This window comes from Mizuhopecten yessoensis, unplaced genomic scaffold (assembly GCF_002113885.1).
Source record: "Mizuhopecten yessoensis strain PY_sf001 unplaced genomic scaffold, ASM211388v2 scaffold6967, whole genome shotgun sequence".
NCBI classification, from domain to species: domain Eukaryota; kingdom Metazoa; phylum Mollusca; class Bivalvia; order Pectinida; family Pectinidae; genus Mizuhopecten; species Mizuhopecten yessoensis.
The window spans coordinates 186,120-206,342 of record NW_018406814.1 but is presented as its reverse complement, the minus strand read 5'-3'; the positions used below and the strand labels follow the sequence as shown (position 1 = coordinate 206,342).

General features: G+C 38.4%; 2 protein-coding genes across 3 annotated transcripts in view; one reads left to right on the top strand and one right to left on the bottom strand.

The window, feature by feature from the left end:
* LOC110452884 (mechanosensory protein 2-like) overlaps positions 1-2,452 on the bottom strand; it is a 31,883-nt gene extending 29,431 nt beyond the window's left edge. The window contains exon 1 of the mRNA XM_021501604.1: positions 2,282-2,452. Coding sequence (XP_021357279.1) covers positions 2,282-2,291 — 10 coding nt within the window. The 5' untranslated portion in view covers positions 2,292-2,452. The remainder of the gene's footprint in view (positions 1-2,281) is intronic.
* Positions 2,453-18,310: 15,858 nt separating this feature from the next.
* The window catches only part of LOC110452883 (stomatin-2-like), a 45,299-nt gene continuing 43,386 nt past the window's right edge, over positions 18,311-20,223 (top strand). Inside the window, exon 1 of one of the 2 annotated variants that reach the window (XM_021501602.1) lies at positions 18,311-18,419. In XM_021501602.1, the coding sequence (XP_021357277.1) occupies positions 18,392-18,419 (28 nt within the window). In that variant the 5' untranslated portion in view covers positions 18,311-18,391. The remainder of the gene's footprint in view (positions 18,420-20,223) is intronic. The other variant, XM_021501603.1, reaches the window with a different exon arrangement.

Here is a 20,223-nt window from a genome sequence, read left to right as displayed (position 1 = left end):
GTATGAAAGTAATATGGTATGGATAGTTAAATTGTATGAAAGTGTAATGTGTTGATAGTAACATGGTTTAGTATGTCCTTCTCTAACCCTGGGTATTGATGATAACTAAATGTAGATTCAACATGATAAAGGTAGGGTATGGTGTGTATTACTTTGGTAGGGTTCATATAGTGTTTTGATCATCAAGGTACTTGGGCGATATGGTGTATGATGGAGATATGTGGTAGTATATGGTAGGGTCACATGGTGCATTTATTTGTGGCAATATGGTAGTCAAATTGTTGGGTCACATAGTTCAATTTATTTGGGGCAAATTGGTAGTCATATGGTCGGGTCACATGGTCCATTTATTAGGGGGCAATATGGTAGTCATATGGTCGGGTCACATGGTCCATTTATTAGGGGGCAATATGGTAGTCATATGGTCGGGTCACATGGTCCATTTATTAGGGGGCAATATGGTAGTCATATGGTCGGGTCACATGGTCCATTTATTAGGGGGCAATATGGTAGTCATATGGTCGGGTCACATGGTCCATTTATTAGGGGGCAATATGGTAGTCATATGGTCGGGTCACATGGTCCATTTATTAGGGGGCAATATGGTAGTCATATGGTCGGGTCACATGGTCCATTTATTAGGGGGCAATATGGTAGTCATATGGTCGGGTCACATGGTCCATTTATTAGGGGGCAATATGGTAGTCAAATGTTTGGGTCAAATGGTGCATTTATTTGGGGGCAATATGGTAGTCAAATGGTTGGGTCACATGGTGCATTTATTCAGTTGTATTACGGTAGTGTGTTTAGGTTTCATAGTAAAATAAACTCAGTTGTAATATGGAAGTACATGTTGGGGACACATGCATGGAGCATTTTTCTAAATATTGTAGTAAATAGTGAGGCAACATGTTGTGTTTATTCAAATGTAAATATGGTAGTTCATGGTGCATTTATCAAGGTTTGTTTGGTAGTTTATGATGGGGAACATGGTGCATTTATTTAGGTGCTTTATGGTAGTTTATGATGGGGAACATGGTACATTTATTTAGGTGCTTTATGGTAGTTTATGATGGGGAACATGGTACATTTATTTAGGTGCTTTATGGTAGTTTATGATGGGGAACATGGTACATTTATTTAGGTGCTTTATGGTAGTTTATGATGGGGAACATGGTACATTTATTTAGGTGCTTTATGGTAGTTTATGATGGGGAACATGGTACATTTATTTAGGTGCTTTATGGTAATTCATGGTGAGGTAACATGGTATAAGAAACTTTGTAGGTGTGATATGGTATATGATAGGGCAACATGCATGGAAGGTGCAATGTTTGAGGTACATGGTCGGAAAATAGTAGGTATTGTAAAAGATGTGGATTAATTAGGTTGCCTTACAAGTGTCAGCTGAAGGGAATTTCCTTTAGCTCAGCGTGAGCATCACGCTGGAGAGCCAAGGGTCGTGGGTTCGAGTCCCAGCAACAGCATTATCTTTATCACTATTCCTTGTCCTATTACAGGTATTATGTTAGGATATGGTAGGGATTATTACGTTTTGTGATTCCCTAGGGTTCTGAGCACACATGTACATGACATAGGAAATGTATTAACTGATTAACAGCTGGAAGATCAGGGAAGGAGACAAATCAATTAGGCCTAGTGTGTATTTGGCATTTACATTGCAGCTACGGTATAATGATATCCTTATCGCTGGGGAATGGAAGTCAACAAATGAAAGTAATAAGGAGTATTGATTCCGCATAAACCCAACACATAGCTGTTGTTGACCTGGGTACCAACATCGGTCATATCAATTGAGAAATAATGTGTGCATGATCTGTCTTGGTCTATTGTTGACCACTAACATGTGGACAGTACGCATCCACTAGCTTACAACCCCCATAACCTACAGAATTAATACTACTTACAATGATGGTAATTTACATAAACACGGTCCAAACAAGTATCGTTAATACACATGTAAATGTTAATAGATGCAGCTCTATCTGGGTCAGGTATAGATAATGGAACATCTCAGTCATCTGTCAACTTATTTTACCTAAACAGTTCACTTGTTCACCACCTCCCATAATGATCTCGTTACTCCTATATTTAACCGTGAAAGACTTTTTCGCTTTTAGGAACAAGTTACATTCGATCTTGCGCGAACACATGCACGATTGACAGTTGGCGAGTTTAGCTTGACTGAACAACAGATCAGATTCAATAAAGAAGCAGACGAGAACGAACGAACCATCAAAACAAAATCAAGATACCATACCTTGCTCCATTTTTGCTGTCGCACTCACTGCCTGTGATTGAAGTCCTGTTATACCTGTGTAATGGCGACTGGGTAGTTGTATATATTTATAGAATCATTTACTTAACACATATAGGCCTACCGGGTTATACACTGTCACAGGACCACTGACGTCACGTGTTTACGTGTTGCCAACATCGGGTAGGCCTATATCCGCGGACTATTTCGCAATACACATATGTATACGAATGATTTGCTCGCTAGTGGGGCGTGACCGAGTCACTGCATGGGATACTCGCAAGCTGAAATGGCAACAGGTACCTACATATATGGTTGAGCGTAGACATTTACACTCTGGCTCACAAAGTAGAGGGAATTTGTTTTGATGTCCTCTATTTGGGGACACAAAAGCGACCAAGATAAATATGCTGCACCCATTGCAATATTTGGGATCTTTATCTTTCTTTCTACTTCTAACTACATTTGATTTCCTAGCGCCTTGCTTGGCAACACCTCACTTTTAGCCTTAATGTTGAGCGTTCGCCCAGGTGAGGAAGGCAATGGGTTCTGTCCCCAGGCCGGTACATACCAAAGTCCTTAAAATGATAGTTGGTATTCCCTGCTTAACGTTCAGCATTTAGGAGAAAGGCAACAACTGGTTCACCCGTTGTCAGTATAGTGTGACCGGGTGGAATGCTGTGCTGGGTGCCTTCGGCATTGCATTTCAGTGAAATAGCACTATAAAGTCGGCGTCAGATCCGCGCTATCACAAGGAGGCAATCACACCAACATTCCCTGCCCCCTGCATACACACACGCAAGCACGCATACATTACACACATGGAGGCACGTCCTTAAATGACCTTAGAGCTGTTAATAGGACGTTAAACATAATTAAACCAAACGAAACTTATAAATACTTATAGCAGAAAAAAATAAAATTTTATTTTTCCTTTGCTGTGTACTTGTAAAACACGAGTATTCACTGGACAGGTTAGATCGCCGGCGAACAGGTGGCTCAATCGGGTAGAGCGTCTGCCTTGAACAATGAGGTCCCTGGTTCGAATCCCGGCATGGCTGTACAACAATTACACGTTTCGTCTTATGACGTGGTGAAAACTATGGCTGGTGTACTAGTAGTTCTGTAACCACATGTGGCATCCGTCCAAAGCTGCGGCGACTGACTGACTGCATAATTAGTTTCATACCGGGATCCATGCCGTCATTATGTTGGATGTCATCGATCACATTGTTTTGTTTGACTCCAAACGCCGCTCTAGAGACTATAACGACCTATCGGGAAATGCAACTTTACAAAATTTAATTTGGATCCATCTGTGGGACCAAGGCGATCTCCCCAATTTGAAAAAATTACACAGTTCACTTTGTTTACACATTTAAATCTGAAGAATTCCAGGATAGTAACACCAATTGGACTGCATTCATGAACAGTACATTAGCATTGCTGGACAAACACATCCCACATAAACACACACGCTCAAGACCTACCAACCCCGGATGGATACCCATACTAGACGCCTAGCCAGACAGAAAAAAAAACAGCCTTTGGAAAAGCCAACATGACGGGTAAGGCCAGAGATATGACACCTACGTGTACAACATCATTAGCCCAGAGGCCAAGCAAAATCCATTTGTCAAAAGCAAAAACAGGAGTCCTCAGGAGTACCACCTCTTCGTAATGCCGATGGAGTTATCCTCAGTGATGCTGGTGCCAAGGCTGATATCCTCAACCAACAGTTTGTGTCTGTATTTACCAAAGAGGACACCACCACCACCATTCCAGACAAGGGTCCCACCCACCACCACCATTCCAGACAAGGGTCCCACACCCACCACCACCATTCCAGACAAGGGTCCCACCCAGCCCATACACCTCCATGGGATAAGTTAATAACAACTCGCACCGTAGGATAAAGGATATTGTGCTGGGGTCTTTTATATGGTATTTCAGTGAGGTTTACGCAATCTGAAGTCAGTATCAGATCTGCGCTATCGCAAGGATACACCAACGTACCGCCTCAATACACTTGTCATAACATTCTGCTGTATATCATATAAATATAGATGTTGAAAAGTCTTGTCGTACGCCGAGCGGGAATACTAGATGGGATCAACTGGTTTTCCTTTCTGGTTTTTGTTGGAGCTCACAATGGCTTTCCTTTTTGCTTTAGTATATATTCCATCAGTTCTTATTGATAATCACTACAAATGCGAAGAAAGGAAGATCAGTTTCAATATTACTTTGCAGATGCAGGAAGTCAAACAAAGTAAGTATTTACTGCATCGTTTGACAATTATGTGCATTTTAGGATTCATCAGTGGTTAATAGGTTAAAAAAAGTGCAAATCATGTCCAAAGTGTCCCAAAACATATGTAAAAGTAAAGCAAATGAAAAATGTGCCGAAATGTTGTGTTTGTACTTTATTCCTGTATATGGACGCTGTATTTTACTGATTAATTTTGGTATAACGTAGTTGTTATGGATACACAACACCAGAACGGTTGATTTTTAATAAATTTTAAAATTTATATAAAATATTCTGAAAAAAACCTTTCAACAAAACCCACAGCAATGTTTAATACAATGTACGTCTATATCATAGAATTGCACAGAAATTATGTTTTCGGGTTGTACACTTAGCCAATTTTACAACAAAACACACAAAAGTCTTATTTCCAACAAACTTCTCTGTTTTCATAATTTCTTACCGAAACATGATTGTAATAAGTACAGTTGAGTGCAAGTGTTTTAATTTGTTACGGAAATATGTGTTTAACAATATACAGTGTTTACAGAAAGAGGGGTCCTATATCACTTAAATACACGGATTAGAGGACAGGTTCACGGTGGTCATTTAAGAGTTACTTATGTGTTTACCTAGCCAATATGGATATAGTGCGTTAGTTATACATAAATATACATCATACAATCACATAGTCATACAGTCATCAAAGAGGTGTAGTCATTATCATAGGTCACATAGCGCACGTGATTATATATACCGGAAAATCTTCAGCCTACGTCGATAAACCTATATTGTTAAATTACGCAATTCGCATTTGATTACTATCTGTTTGACGTCTGTTCTTATGATAAATTCGTCCCCATTGCGGAGGGCTTAAAGGCGGAAATTTAACTGAGGTGAAAACTTCCCGGTATACCGTAGTCTGACATGATCGAAGTTATTTTGAAGACAGAACTGTTGTCTCTCATGATTATGATGCATATTTCTGAATATCTTTAAGTGTTTATTGACGAATAGGCAAACATACTATGTAGGGACTTAACATATTATTGAACGACGGTATTGACATGAAAGGAAATGGGTTATATTATATGAATTTAGTAGTTCGTAGTCTCCTTAGCCCGAGTTTCCTTTGGCCCACACCAGACATCTACATGTCAAAATGTCTAAGTCTGGTGTCAGGGCTAGAGGGAACTCGGACTAACACCAGCCATCTACATGTCAAAATGTCTAAGTCTGGTGTCAGGGCTAGAGGAAACTCTGGCTATGAATCTAGCTAAGTTCATACCAGTATGTATACATTTCGTGCTGTTCCTATGAAGGAGAAACCTCAGGAGGAACGTTCCCGACACCCCATTACCATCTTACCTCCAGTGGAGTACTGTCCACAATCTACGACACACTTGGACATCGGTACAGGAAGGCTTGAAGGGAGTAACGAGGGTCTGCTTTATCAAAATATCAATTACAAATTCGAAAAATGTCGCTCAGTCCGTCCTTACATTTGTGTTACAAAAATACTTCTCGTTCATTTGTTATTTGAAGCTGCTATAAAAACTTCACAATGAGAAATAGAAGTAAAACAACGTGGCAACAAAAACAAATCACGTGATAATATTTGCGTTTATGGAACTAGATATAGATGTCTTGCATCATAATCAATACATATTTAATGGTTCTACTCTATTTGATTGTTTATGCTTGTCGAGTGTTCCCGTGTACACTGTCTTGTCGAGTGTAACCGTGTACACTGTCTTGTCGAGTGTTCCCGTGTACACGGTCTTGTCGACATAACAACCACAATACAGAAACAAACAATGTTCAAAACTGGTCACGGATGATGTCGAAAGGAAAAGGTGGCACAACCAGAGGTAGACTGTTTATAGCTGCGTTAACACCATTCCCGATACTCCAGGCCCCATGATCATGAGACGATCTGATTTTAATTAGATTGACCGGCTATTGTAATAACGTAGTTAAGAACACACATACTTCATATCCTAACATTCACTAAACGTATAGTGAAACAACCGGTTATCTAATCACCTATCATGTAATCAATTATTGAAATGTCGGCAAACGATCTAGTATACAGTCGATCACCGCAAGTACAGGTGCACGTTAATTACGTATTCTTTTGTGAATGCAAACTCCTCATCAATAAAGGATACGCATGAGCAATGTGTTGCAGAAAAGAAGTCACGGTTGTGACAATCCTAGAGAGGATGCATGCGTGTAGTGTATGCGTGTGTGTTTTGGGAGGCTGCGATATGTTCGTGTTTGTCTCCTTGTGATAGCGCGGAAGTGATGCCGACTTTATAGTGCTACCTCACTGAAACAATACTGCCGAAGACACCCAGCAGGACACCCCACCCGTTCACATTATACTGACAACGGGTGAACGAGTCGTCCCACTCCTGAATTGCTGAGCAGGAGTAGAAACTACCATTTTTACAGACTCTGGTATGGAACGAAAGTCAAAATGTTTGCTTCTTTTTGGATAACCAGAAGGCTTTCAACAGCATTTGGATCCGCGGGTTGATGTTTAAGTTGTACCCTCTTGGCATCAATGGCAAATGTAATGCAACTGAAGAGGTGAGAATATCTTTCTTTATGTGACAGAGAAGTTAATATGTCGTTTGTGTGGAAAAGAATCGAACGATACAATTCTGTATTTCCTTATTATACGTCTTTATCTGTACAAAAGTAGAGACCTATTATTTGACCAAGTAGTAAATACTGTCGACATGAATGATTACATTGTGTTTTCAAACTTAGATGACAAGGGGCAGTGTAGTTTCCTTCTTGGTGATCGAAGCGTCATTTGTCTTAAGGATGATATCTGGGATTGTTTGATGATAAACACTTCAAGAACGCTGAAAACAATGTTCAATGAACTGGATGACTTTGAGCAATGACAACACAATTCATGACATGCAACACATAGTGTGAATGACATTTTGAGTGTGCTTCGTTCTGTAATAATCGCGACTTACGAGGAAAAAAAGAATGTCTGTCTGTCTATTGTAACAAGTTGCATGTACAATCGAAATAATATAAGCACAACAGAAAAACCCACAATTGAAACCCTTTTCGGATAGACATTATACATTTCAGACATTTACTTATAGATAAATAATACATATATAGATAATGTAATATTTGTTGAGGCATATAAATTAGAACCAGTTAGACTGACTATTTATATACGTCACCATTAATACATACGGTGCCATGCCAACCGATCAATCTAGATTTGTTTGAAATCAAAATGACTTCCGGTTCATTATAGGTCAAAATCATCCCTATTCATAGTATAGCTCCGATGATTTTTTATAGGTGAGTATAGGGTCTTATAAACTCAGAACAATAGAGAGGATAAATTGATTTGATTAATTTATCTCTTATTTTAATAGAATCTAAGACGATATTATCAGTCTCATAAGCTTATGAGTGCAGCATATTTGACGACACAGCTGTATGATGGAGTGTAATTCATGTTCGGCGTGCTGAATCTATTACCAAATGTTACAGGTACACTCACCTGTGTGCGTGTTACGATCATCTTCCCGTGTTGCTTAGGGCCGAAGAGAAAGAAGTACTTTCAATTAAATTACCACAATTACAATTGAGGCTTTTAGCAAGATTATCCTTAGAAATAGATCAGAATCGATTATTTCGCATTTAATTTTTTAAACATAATAAATTTGCTGGCGACATCATATTTTAAAATATCTGTAAATATATATATATCATTATTATTATTGTGGGCTTTGCGTAATGTCAATGAACAATGATTTGTTAACAATGAGTAGTAAGGTCTTCAAATAAAGTCAGAAATACCTTAAGTTAAACCCAGAGAAAGACAATCTGTCCTTGTTGTTTTTTTTATAAATAATTGAAAGATGGATATAAAGGTTAACACTTATCGATGACAATTAGTTACGGGGACAGGACAGGGGGTATCAGCAATGTCGGTAGTAGAGACGGATGAAAAATGATTCAATAGATTCTGCTTTGTACACAAGATGTGACTCACTGCCGGAGGAGTAATAGTAGTTGATGCGTTTTGTTCGTAAAAGATTTTGCGGCCAGCAACCATTTACCTGGAGGAATCGATAGGAGAATTTTGTTACTTCTGTTTTACTTCTTTTAGAAGGCCAGCATCTTCATTATGCATATCGATATAGGTATTTACCAGGCAGCAATAGTATTGAGTATATTTGCCATTGTTTGTTGACGGTTTCTGTTTTATTGGGCATCCGAAGGTCGTTATTCATCATTTTATCATTTGGACGAATAGTGGCAACTTGATGTGGCGCATATTTTTCTGTACAATAATGAGTTTCTTTAGAAATGATAATTTTTGTACATGAATATAAGCAAGTCGACAGATTCCTTCCTACGCGTATCCCTGTCACTGTTAGGAAAATAAAGGTTACCATTGACTACGTCAATATCACTGAAGTACATGATAGTGTTAATTAATTTATTCATTTATTTGGAATTTCTTTTTGTTTCGATGGAAAAATAAAGCTCGTCCCACGTGCCAAACAGATACAGATATTGTGTGAAATTATTGATGTAGTATCTGAGTATAATTTACTACACCTTATATACAGGCCTCTTTTAATAATAATGTTTCTGTATAAGAATAATTTATCTGCTGTAGTCAAATGTTGTTGTAACGTTATGAATTTTTTAACGGGACATTTCCCCCGTTGCTTAATTTTTACATATTTTGGAACACTTTAGACATTAACAGTCGTTCCTTTGACTTTTAACACCACTATTGAGTCCCAAAGGGATGAAATGGCCATATGCTGCAGTAAAACTATTTACTTTCTTTTTGGATTTCTGCATCGACTTAACTAAATATTTCAGCTGCTGGTTCCATAGTTCGTGTATCGTGTGATTACCTTACAGTATTATGTGTATGTGCGGTAAAACAGTACCTCATACTTTTTCTTTTTAAACGGTTCTTCAGAGAAACACGAAAAAAATATGTATAGACTAAATATTTGAAAGACCAACTAGAATGCCTGATTAAGTTACTCTGAATCAGTTCTGTTTTATAGGTTAAATGTGATTACTGAATATTTTTGGTGGAGATATGGTTTGTGTAAGGGTCTCGTGTCCTCGCCACGACCTCAATGCCATTTTGAAATAGTGTCCATAGATAACGAGGCAATAATAAAAACACTTCAAATGCCACCTCGCTGATATGTCGTAACCTGGAAATGATGGCATGACAGCAATGCCACCCTAGTCATATTATTGTGATACCATCGTTATTTTCTCCAAATTGAAGAGCATGATAATACATAATGAATACATACATTGAAACAATGATAATACATGAATAATACATTATTTACAAAATGACAACAATCGTGACGTTCATACAAGTTCACAAACGTACATCGTAAATACATATTGTTAAATATCACTGATATAATACTGGTTTAGGTAGCCAGTAAAACAAAATGATACCTTGCCTATATTGGAAATTGTTTACATTTCCTTATATTAAAAAGGCAAGTATTTGTAAGACATTATTATTACCATTATTAGGCCTCCTAGTAAAATGTGAATTAATGAATAGTCAGGCAGTGAATGCAGTATGAACTGAGTTCAATACTTGAAATGCAGGCAATTATACACCATAAATTATCACGAAGATTTTCTGTTACAGAACAATGCAAAATCACACGAGATAAAACATTTGTGTAGAAATAGCGACAATGATGGCATAAAAGCTGTATGTAACTAACACGTATCCGATATTGTCAAGAAAAGTTGGGTGACGCAAAGCTAATTTCCATAAAATTGTGTTTTTTATTTAGACAGTCATGTAGCAATAAAAATCGTGTAAAGTCTGTGTCATTAGACATTCTTTGCATCCATGTATTAGTTTCATAATTTGTTGCAGATTTATAAATCAATGACTTCCAATACATTTTATTTGGAACAACACCATCATCTAGAAATAGTACAATGTATTCATATAGATAATACTTCTTTAGCATTCTGACAATGTCTGGTATATTTTTGACTATAATTATTAACTGTATACATAAACTACCTCAAAATGAATACTTTGCAGATTAAGTTACTTCTTTTCATTCTGCAGATCCTGCCTAAAAACAAAACCTTTTTAATATTGATAAATGCCTCTATAAAAAAACATCCAATTAAAGAAGTACACATATCAGTTCTTGTTCTTTTCCCGAAACCTTGGATTGACTTAACAATAAAATGTTGGGCTCTCTCTATATATAACATCAATAACTCAGTACTTGAAAGAACCCAGAGTTCACATCCGTAAATGCAGACGGGTAGACTTTGATTTTTACAACTTTAGCAACAGTTAATGGGTTTAGTGCGCTTTGATGTGCCCCAGAACGTAAGAGGGCCATAGTACCACTTTTTATTTGTTTACTCGCTTGTTTTGTTCTTTCGATTGAATTGTGCTTTTAATTCAATAAGATACCTACATGAGTAATCTCTGAAACGACAGGCAATATATTATCATAAAGACGTGCAGTACAGTTAATGTATATGATTCTTTTATTTGAAAATACGACAACTTTACTTTTTGACGCAGAATACAAAAACCGCCACTTCCGACTGTATGATTCACGAACTAACCAGAGCTAAGAATATGTTAGAAAGGGAACATATTTGAGGATCCCTGCAACACTGCACTGTGTTTTTTCGTATTTTGGACATAACTGTAGCACAGTTTGGCGCTAACACTTCTGTTGCACAGGAAGCTCAATCGGTTAGAGCGATATGCTACAGTCTCTAAACAGAGAGAAAATGTGCTGCAGTCCAGGGTTAGAATCCCGACATAGCCCCGCTGATTGTTAGAATCCCGACATAGCCCCGCTGATCGTTTTTTTACACTCAGAACACTGTTGTTGAATCTGTTTTCGTTTATTTCATCTCTAGTATTTTTTTCATAAAAGTCCCGCAATGTATGGATTTCTTTTCAGAAGAGTTTTTCCCAAGCAATAGTCATGCCGGAAACATCCTATTCCGATGCGAAGTTGTACGGTTTTTGGCAGTGGTACGAAGATCCTTAGCTAAGTGCAAAGAGGGCCAAATATGTATGTTCTTCTTCTCTGTCTCCCCGAAGGGCATAAAAGAAATACTCGTCTCTCTACGAGCATACAAAGAAATACAGCAGGTCATTTTGTTTTATCTCCCGAACCTGTAAGGAAATTTCAGCGGTAACTCTAAGTAATAATCATCTGTCAGTTTCGCCCAGGTGAGCAAGGCAATGGGTTCTGTCTCCAGGCTGGGACATACCAAAGTCCTTAAAATGGTAGTTGCTATTCCCTGCTTAACGTTCAGCATTAAAGGTAGTGGCAACAACTGGTTCACCCTTTGTCAGTATAAATTGACCGCCCGGAATGCTGTGCTGGGTGCCTTCGGCATGGTATTTCAGTGAGGTAGCACTATAAAGTCGGCATCAGATCCGCTTTATCACAAGGAGGCAAGTACACCAACATATCATGTTTCCATTACACATACACGCATGCACGGTTACACAACACACATGGAGGCACGTCCTTTAATGACCTTAGCTGTTAATAGGACGTTAAACATAATAAAACCAAACCAAACCGTCAGTATAAACAACGTTAACAGTACGTCGTATGTATATATCAGTGTGAAACATTAGAACTACAAGATGGATACAAATGGTTTGAAAATCAGTAAATAGAAGCTAGCTTATCGATTGTTGATAGTCCTACTGCTGTGAGGGATTTATATCGTAGTATGGCTGCGCTAATGTGTTAATGTATTAATACCGTAATGCTATGTGTACCACATACCGCCATCCAATATGCTAGCTCAGTGCGAGTAATACCGTAGTCATGTGCCATAATATGAATTATTAAAGCAGCGAGTACACGCCTCGTCAATATGTGCTTTTATATAAATTTTTACTGTTTGATTATTCATGGTTGTTTTTTAAACCAAAATCAATATGACACACTGGTTGGCCTAAGTGATATCTACATACACATATAATAACGTCATATGACCTTAGCTGTTGAATGGTCCGTCGTCCGTTGACGCCGTCCTCATATAATCAAAGTGGTTGCCTAGTAACGGCTAAAATTTATTACATTATGTTCTATTGTTGATGGTCGTTTTTTAAACAAAAATCAATATGGAACACCGTTTGGCCTACGTGATATCTACATACACATAATATAATAACGTCATATGACCTGACATGTAGCCGTTGAGTGACCCGTCGTTAGTTGACACCGTCCTCATATGATCAAAGTGGTTGCCTGTTACGGCTAAAATTTATTACAGTATGTACTTCTGGATGTTTGCCTCAGCTCGAATGTGTCGTCAATATTTGGGAAAGCCCTATCAAATTATTACCAAATTACAGGACACAATCTGCCCACACTTAACACTCCCAGCTGTAGAATGGTAGGACGGATATAATGTTTTAGCAATTATGATTACATTATTGTAGAGAAAATTAATAGATGAGTGAATAAAAACGTAAAATAAATATTTGATGTCGGCTTTTGAAAAATAAGAATACCGGCCGATGTCTATCAATGGACACTATGCTCCTAGCTGTTAAGTGGTCCACCATAAGTTGATTTCACTGAAAAGTAATATTATTGATTAAAAAAAATCAATTTTGACTGTTGGAATATTTTTTAAGATTGGAATTTTAAGACTTCGCTACACGTAAGTTCACACAACGACACTATTCATAGACGATGGGGTCATTCAAGGGTCAAGTTCTGTTCCGTGTAAATGTCATAATCTGGACGTGGACTTTGTATAATGTATTCGGGTTATTTGGTTTTATTTTGTTTAACGACTTAGCTCTGACCCCTACACCAGATATGACCATCACATTGGACAAGGTGACCATTACACCATATATAATCATCACATTGGACAAGGTGACCATTACACCAGATATGACCATCACATTGGACAAGGTGACCATTACACCAGATATGACCATCACATTATTTCAAACCAGCCAAAATAAATATGTTAAAAACTTATTATATATATATATCCAAAAAATACCTAATATATCACAATTCAATTTCAATTCAATTTATTACCAAATGCACATTGCATATAGGCGTACAGAAATATACCTATTGATCAATACTTCACAAATATCGTGTACAATGGCGGAGAGCATATGCAACAGATTCAATTCCATACACAATAATTACAAATTCATGAAATAGTAGGGGAAAACTTGAAGCTTTTCCTAAGGTAACTTAACGGACTCTTATGAAGCACAATTTAGTTGTTTATGAAATAGTACAAATAAAGCCTTAATCTAACCAAATTTCTAGGAAATAACAAAACTTCAAAGTCAATCATACAACCTCAACATGAAGGTAGAACGATTACTACACATTACATAATGAAATGAGATTATAACTCTTTGTGAAGTAAAAGACATAGATCTCAATCACATTATACAGTAACAAAACGTTTATATCATAATATACGACTTCTCTTAACAGTTGCTTGAATCAAGTACTTACTTAAATTTCTAATAAGCTTATATTGTTTTGCTAGACAGAAGCTCTACCTGTCTATAACATTCATTCACCTATAACTAACATCTGTTTATAACTACTACCTGTCCACCTGTATGTGGAGGCATGGTAGACTAGTGGTAGGGCGCTAGGCTCGTGACAGAAGGGTTGCGGGTTCGAGTCACTGCATGGCAATGTGTTGTGTCTTTGAGCAAGATGCTTTACTCCGCTTTTTCCAGTCTACTCAGCTGTAAATGAGTACATGGTTGGGCAGTGCTAGAATTGTCGAAATCTAGCTGTGAGCGCCGAAATGGCAGCACCGGCTGTATGCTGCCCAAGGAGTTGGGAAAGATATTGGCTGGTTGCAAAGGCTCTAGAACCACGGATAATAATTTGTGAACCGCTTTGAGACGACCTACGAACAAGGCTGTTATAAAGCGGTATATAAGATCCTCGAAATATTATTATTATTTATTATTATCATCGATATTCCAAAGAGATATCACAACGAAACGTCATATCATTGATACAGTACAATGACGGTCGACCCGGTCGCTTCATTCTGACAATGGGATGCCCAGAAGTGTTGTTACATTTTCCTTGGATGAATATATATATACCCAACATAGTTTATACATTATGATTGGAAAATATATAACTCGGGATTCGAAAATGGGGGGGGGGGGAATAATCAACTCGGCGGCAATCGGCCTTCGTTAATTATGTTTTCCAACATTTTCTGACCCTCGTTATATATCTTTTGAGAGAGAATGAAGCAAACCGTCGCTGTTGATAGACTATTAGGTGAGGTGTAGACTATGTCCGTTGTCAAATCATCTATTGGTCAGTATGCATAGATTACTCGGCCTCGATTGAACTATTGTACTATTGTGCCGGTAGAAATATTAGCCGTTATTTTTAATTGCTAGTACAACCCTGTGGGGTAACTATTCAAAATCAAACTCATAATCTATACTACGGCCATAGATAATTCAATGGACGTGCTGTATTCTTTGAGAAATCGGTTGGGGTTAAATCTGTGTACGATGGGAGCTACCGATAGGGCCACGAATTTATTTATTCCGCTAGAATTTAAGGGTCCAACTAAGTAACTTTAAACAAAGTAACAGATGTGACCAGGGAGACACCAAGATAACAAGAGGTGACCAGGGAGACACCAGGCTAACCAGAAGGTGAACAGAGAGACCGCAGGATAGCCAGATGTGACCAGGGAGACACCAGGATACCCAGATGTGATAAGGGAGACACCAGGCTAACCAAATGTGACCAGAAAGACACCGGGCTAACCAGCGGTGACCAGAGAGACACCAGGAAAATCAGAGGTGACGAGGGAGACACCGGGCTAACCAGAGGTGACTAGAGAGACACCAGGCTAACCAGAGGTGTCCACGGAGACACCAGACTAACCAGAGGTGACCAGGGAGACACCGGGCTAACCAGAGGTGACCAGGGAGACACCAGGCTAACCAGAGGTGTCCACGGAGACACCAGGCTAACCAGAGGTGACCAGGGAGAGGCCAACCGGAGATGACCACGGAGACAAGACACCGGGCTAACCAGAAGGTGACCACGGAGACCCCAGGCTAACCGGAGGTGACCAGGGAGACACCATGCTAACCAGAGGTTTCCACGGAGACACCGGGCTAACCAGAGGTGACCAGGGAGACACCAGGCCAACCGGAGATGACCACGGAGACACCAGGCTAACCAGAGGTGTCCACGGAGACACCAGACTAACAAGAGGTGACCAGGGAGACACCATGATAGCCAGAAGGTGACCAGTGAGACACCAGGCTAACCAGAGGTGTCCACGGAGACACCAGACTAACCAGAAGGTGATCAGGGAGACACCAGGCTAACCAGAGGTGACCAGGGAGACACCAGGCTAACCAGAAGGTGACCAGGGAGACACCGGGCTAACCAGAGGTGACCAGGGAGACACCAGGCCAACCGGAGATGACCACGGAGACACCAGGCTAACCAGAGGTGTCCACGGAGACACCGGGCTAACCAAAGGAATCCAGGGTGACATTATGAGACGAAATTGTACTGTAATAAATGACAGAGGTTCAATGAGTTTGGTCTCTTCCTTGATCCAAGGAACAGGACGGAAATCCTTGAACCCGCAGGGATTCCATTAGAGTCCTCACATATCAGCAATGAATGCAAAAGAACTGATTGCCAGACGTCTGAACAATTGTGAATGTAAAGATTTTATTTTCAGACCATGATAGAATAACATGCGACAGTATCTGGTATGACATGTCCTTGCTTATATATCTACCGTACAATGAGAACATAATACGTTTTAGCATATATTTATTTATATACACACAATGTATTTTATGTATTTTAATGCACACTGTAAACGGTATGCTCAATAGGTATGCTTTGGACACCAGTAAAATGTAACACGTGTGTCGTACAGAGATTACTTTTATTAGTATCATCATACTATACATATATTTATAATTAGCATAACAATATGGATTAAAAACCGTTATTTGCAATACTCTCAAAATCTGAAACAGATTTAGAGGGGATTGGGAAATAGTACTATATGATCGTAACGGCTATGGAATTAAGGAGGACATACAGAATTACTCGGTAGAAAATAGGTAAACACGCATCGGTAATTATAAGTTGTGCGTTATTAATTACCTGCTCCGAAAACAGACGTCACCGTTGTCGATTTATTGTATGAAAGGTATCGATTTTTTTAGACATAAGACAATAATCCATTAATAACGAATTCAACGTAGTAGATTTAAACCTACCCAAAGATGTTGAAGTAATGCGTAAAAAGTATATTATATCATTCTATAGCCCGGTGTGACCCAAAGCTAACATAAAAGTGGTGTTACTTTGTCTTGGCGCAAGCTTAAGGCAAACATCATGATATGGTGACGGGTGCCGGTCGGTTGTAGCGTAGGAAACCAAATTCGGAGAAAATCTGGTTTTGCGTCTTTTCTTTTTAAATTCGTGGTTTCCTGTTGTTTTGCTTATTTCTGGTTTCCGTATCTTATATTTTCGAAACCATCTTGGGATCCGATTTCAATGTCTTTGTGTACAAAGTTGTGGTGTGGGATTCTCTTTCTATTTTGAATAAATATGTACTGGTTCAGAAATTCGTTATCTTGAACATCTACATAAAATGTTAAATCCACAGGCATTTGTTTTTGTCAATAAAAATGGTCCTGACATGCAAAAGTCACATCATACTCATAAAGTTGTAAAGAGGGCGATCTATCTGGACCCATATTTTATGAAACTGTATCATGCTCAAGCATGCAGGCATTCTGTGCCCAAGCTTGAAACACGCATGATTGTAAATTAGAAAGGAGTTCGTGTTTTAATGTGGTAAGAAAGAAAAAAAATCCTCACACGTCTAAGCCGCCACTTTAACTTGTTTATTCTTAAAAATCTGTATTTTCATAGCTAAATTATGAAACTTTGCAAGTATTGTAACAACCTCATTTTAATTTCCTGGTTAGAAATATTATCAAATATTATTAAATAATTAATTTCTGAAAACTTTTTTGAAATTGTCTAAAGAACAAAAACGGAGTTCGTGTTCTCCTGAAGCCAGAATCATTACCGATATGTAAACACAGCCGCGATGTGCAATCTTTCGTTGTTTGGTGTTTTCTAAACTTAATCATTCAAGTTTACATTTAATGTAACACTCCCAAACCGCATGGAAATCTCAGCTAGCTACGGGTTTAATATTACGTTGATTTTCGATGTTTTCCCATGGCATAATCATGTTTTGAACAGGACATCCGGTTACCAGTGACCAATGGTAAGGCCAAGAGCAAATTGCCAATCTCTGTATAATTAAGACAAAAGTTTGTCCAAGCGAAACGCAGGTCAAATATAGTTAGTCTTGGCGTGATTGTTCTGTATAGAAGCCATGTTAAGTTTTTATAACATATTTGTTCCCAGTGACCTTGGAAATTGATTAAGATAATTTATTTCAACAAACTGTGTAGCCCTCCACCCCAGAAAGCTCTAATACTCTACACGGTCTCGAACGCTGTGCCACGCTCACTCCTTGCCAGTATTTTGTAATATCATTAAATGTCGTTGAGTCCAGGCCGTACCTGTGTGATACTCCACACTCCTGTTGTCATGGGCGTGTATACGTAGGGTGGATCCCATACAGTGACCTATTTTTAGACCTCTGTGTTAATACACCAAAGGTGGGTGGCTATTGCAAAATATCCCTCGTGAGAGATACACACATGTGGACGTTGACAGGTAGGAAACAGAGCTATCGACCTACAGAAAATGTCGAGAATTGCAGCGATGGACGAAGGTAAGGATTTATCTCCTAAGGTTTTACTTATATTCATGACTTGTTTATATCTTACATAGGTGTTATTTAAAGCATAATGTGTTAAAGGATACCGTCCATAATGTCGTTAGACTTACAGCACTGTACAACTGTGGATTAAGTGGATAAACAACAAACTACAGGTCATTTGGAATCTATATAATTATCAGCATTGTAATTGTAGCCGTTAACTTTCTCGTTTAAACGGCCAGTGTCCGCGTGTATATATATACAGGCCTACAGCAACTACGTATACAGTACTGTGGATAAATATGTTATCATATTTTGTGCTTGTTTATTAATTTTACATAGAAACTTACAACGAAGTGTCTAATGTCATCGACCTATTAATAGTTAAACTACCAGTGTGTATAGACTAGTAAAGTTTATTACTTCAAATAGGAATTGAACTAAATCACTCCTTTGTACAAGAATGTGATTTTCTCTTTAATGCTTATGTTGGACCAACTTTCATTGTAACAGATCAGAGTACATGTGCATTTTATTGTGTATATATATTTCTCCCATTTCCCTGTGTGTAAGATAGAGCTGTCCATGGTAAGAAAGGGGTGTAGGAAATTTCTATCTTACACCCCATTTGACGTAAGGTGACGTGATGTCACAATGGCTCAACCAATGATGTGATGTCATGTATTTGGAACTCTCCGATGCTGCAATGCAGAAAAGGCGACGTCACCGACGTGATGAAATTAAAACCTTTTACTATCTATTTACCGTACACGTTAAAAAGATGTGATACATTTTTCTGCACAAAAACTGTTTGCAAATATGGGATATGCTTAATCTGGCTGGCTGTTTCGTTTTTCGTCTAAAAAGCTCAGGGGGAAAATTGATACTTTTCAAAATGGTGGCCAGTCCAAACCCATTTTCATGGTTCCTGGGCTTATTCTGGTGGTTGGAATAAGAGAAAATTACTCTTTCATGTCGAAGGGTGTAGGATATTCCACCCTCAGGATTTTCAAATTTGGCAAAACCCCTCGGGTGGAATGTCCCTATCCTACACCCCTCGGGTGGAATGTCCCTATCCTACACCCCTGGGCATGAAAGAGTCTTATACTATTGTTGTGCATGTCTACATATTAAAAGATCGAAGTCATTTTTTTTTCTAATTTACCTCAGGCTGGAACAGATAGTTTTGTAGAAAAAGTTCTTCTAAATGTCATGAATTTTAATATTGATGTAATGTCCTGGATCTGGTAATAAGAATTTAATTCTTATCCATTTCCACAACCCTTTCTTGTATAACTCCCTGGATAAAGTAATAAAATCTTTTACCACCCTTTGTATATTATTTAACTCCCCAGATCTAACAATAAGATCTGTTGCCATGATGTTTCTCCATAGAACCTGCACTAAGATCTGCCACCATCCATTCTAGTATGTAACTCCCTGGATCTTACTAAAGATCTGTTGCCACCCTTTTTATTATGTTAACCCCCGAATCTTACAGTAAGATCAACTGCCACCCTTTCTAGTATGTAACTTTCTGGATCTTACAATAAGATCTAATGCCACCCTTTTTATTATGTTAACCCCCGAATCTTACAGTAAGATCAACTGCCACCCTTTCTAGTATGTAACTTTCTGGATCTTACAATAAGATCTAATGCCACCCTTTTTATTATGTTAACCCCCGAATCTTACAGTAAGATCAACTGCCACCCTTTTTAGTATGTAACTTTCTGGATCTTACAATAAGATCTAATGCCACCCTTTTTATTATGTTAACCCCCGAATCTTACAGTAAGATCAACTGCCACCCTTT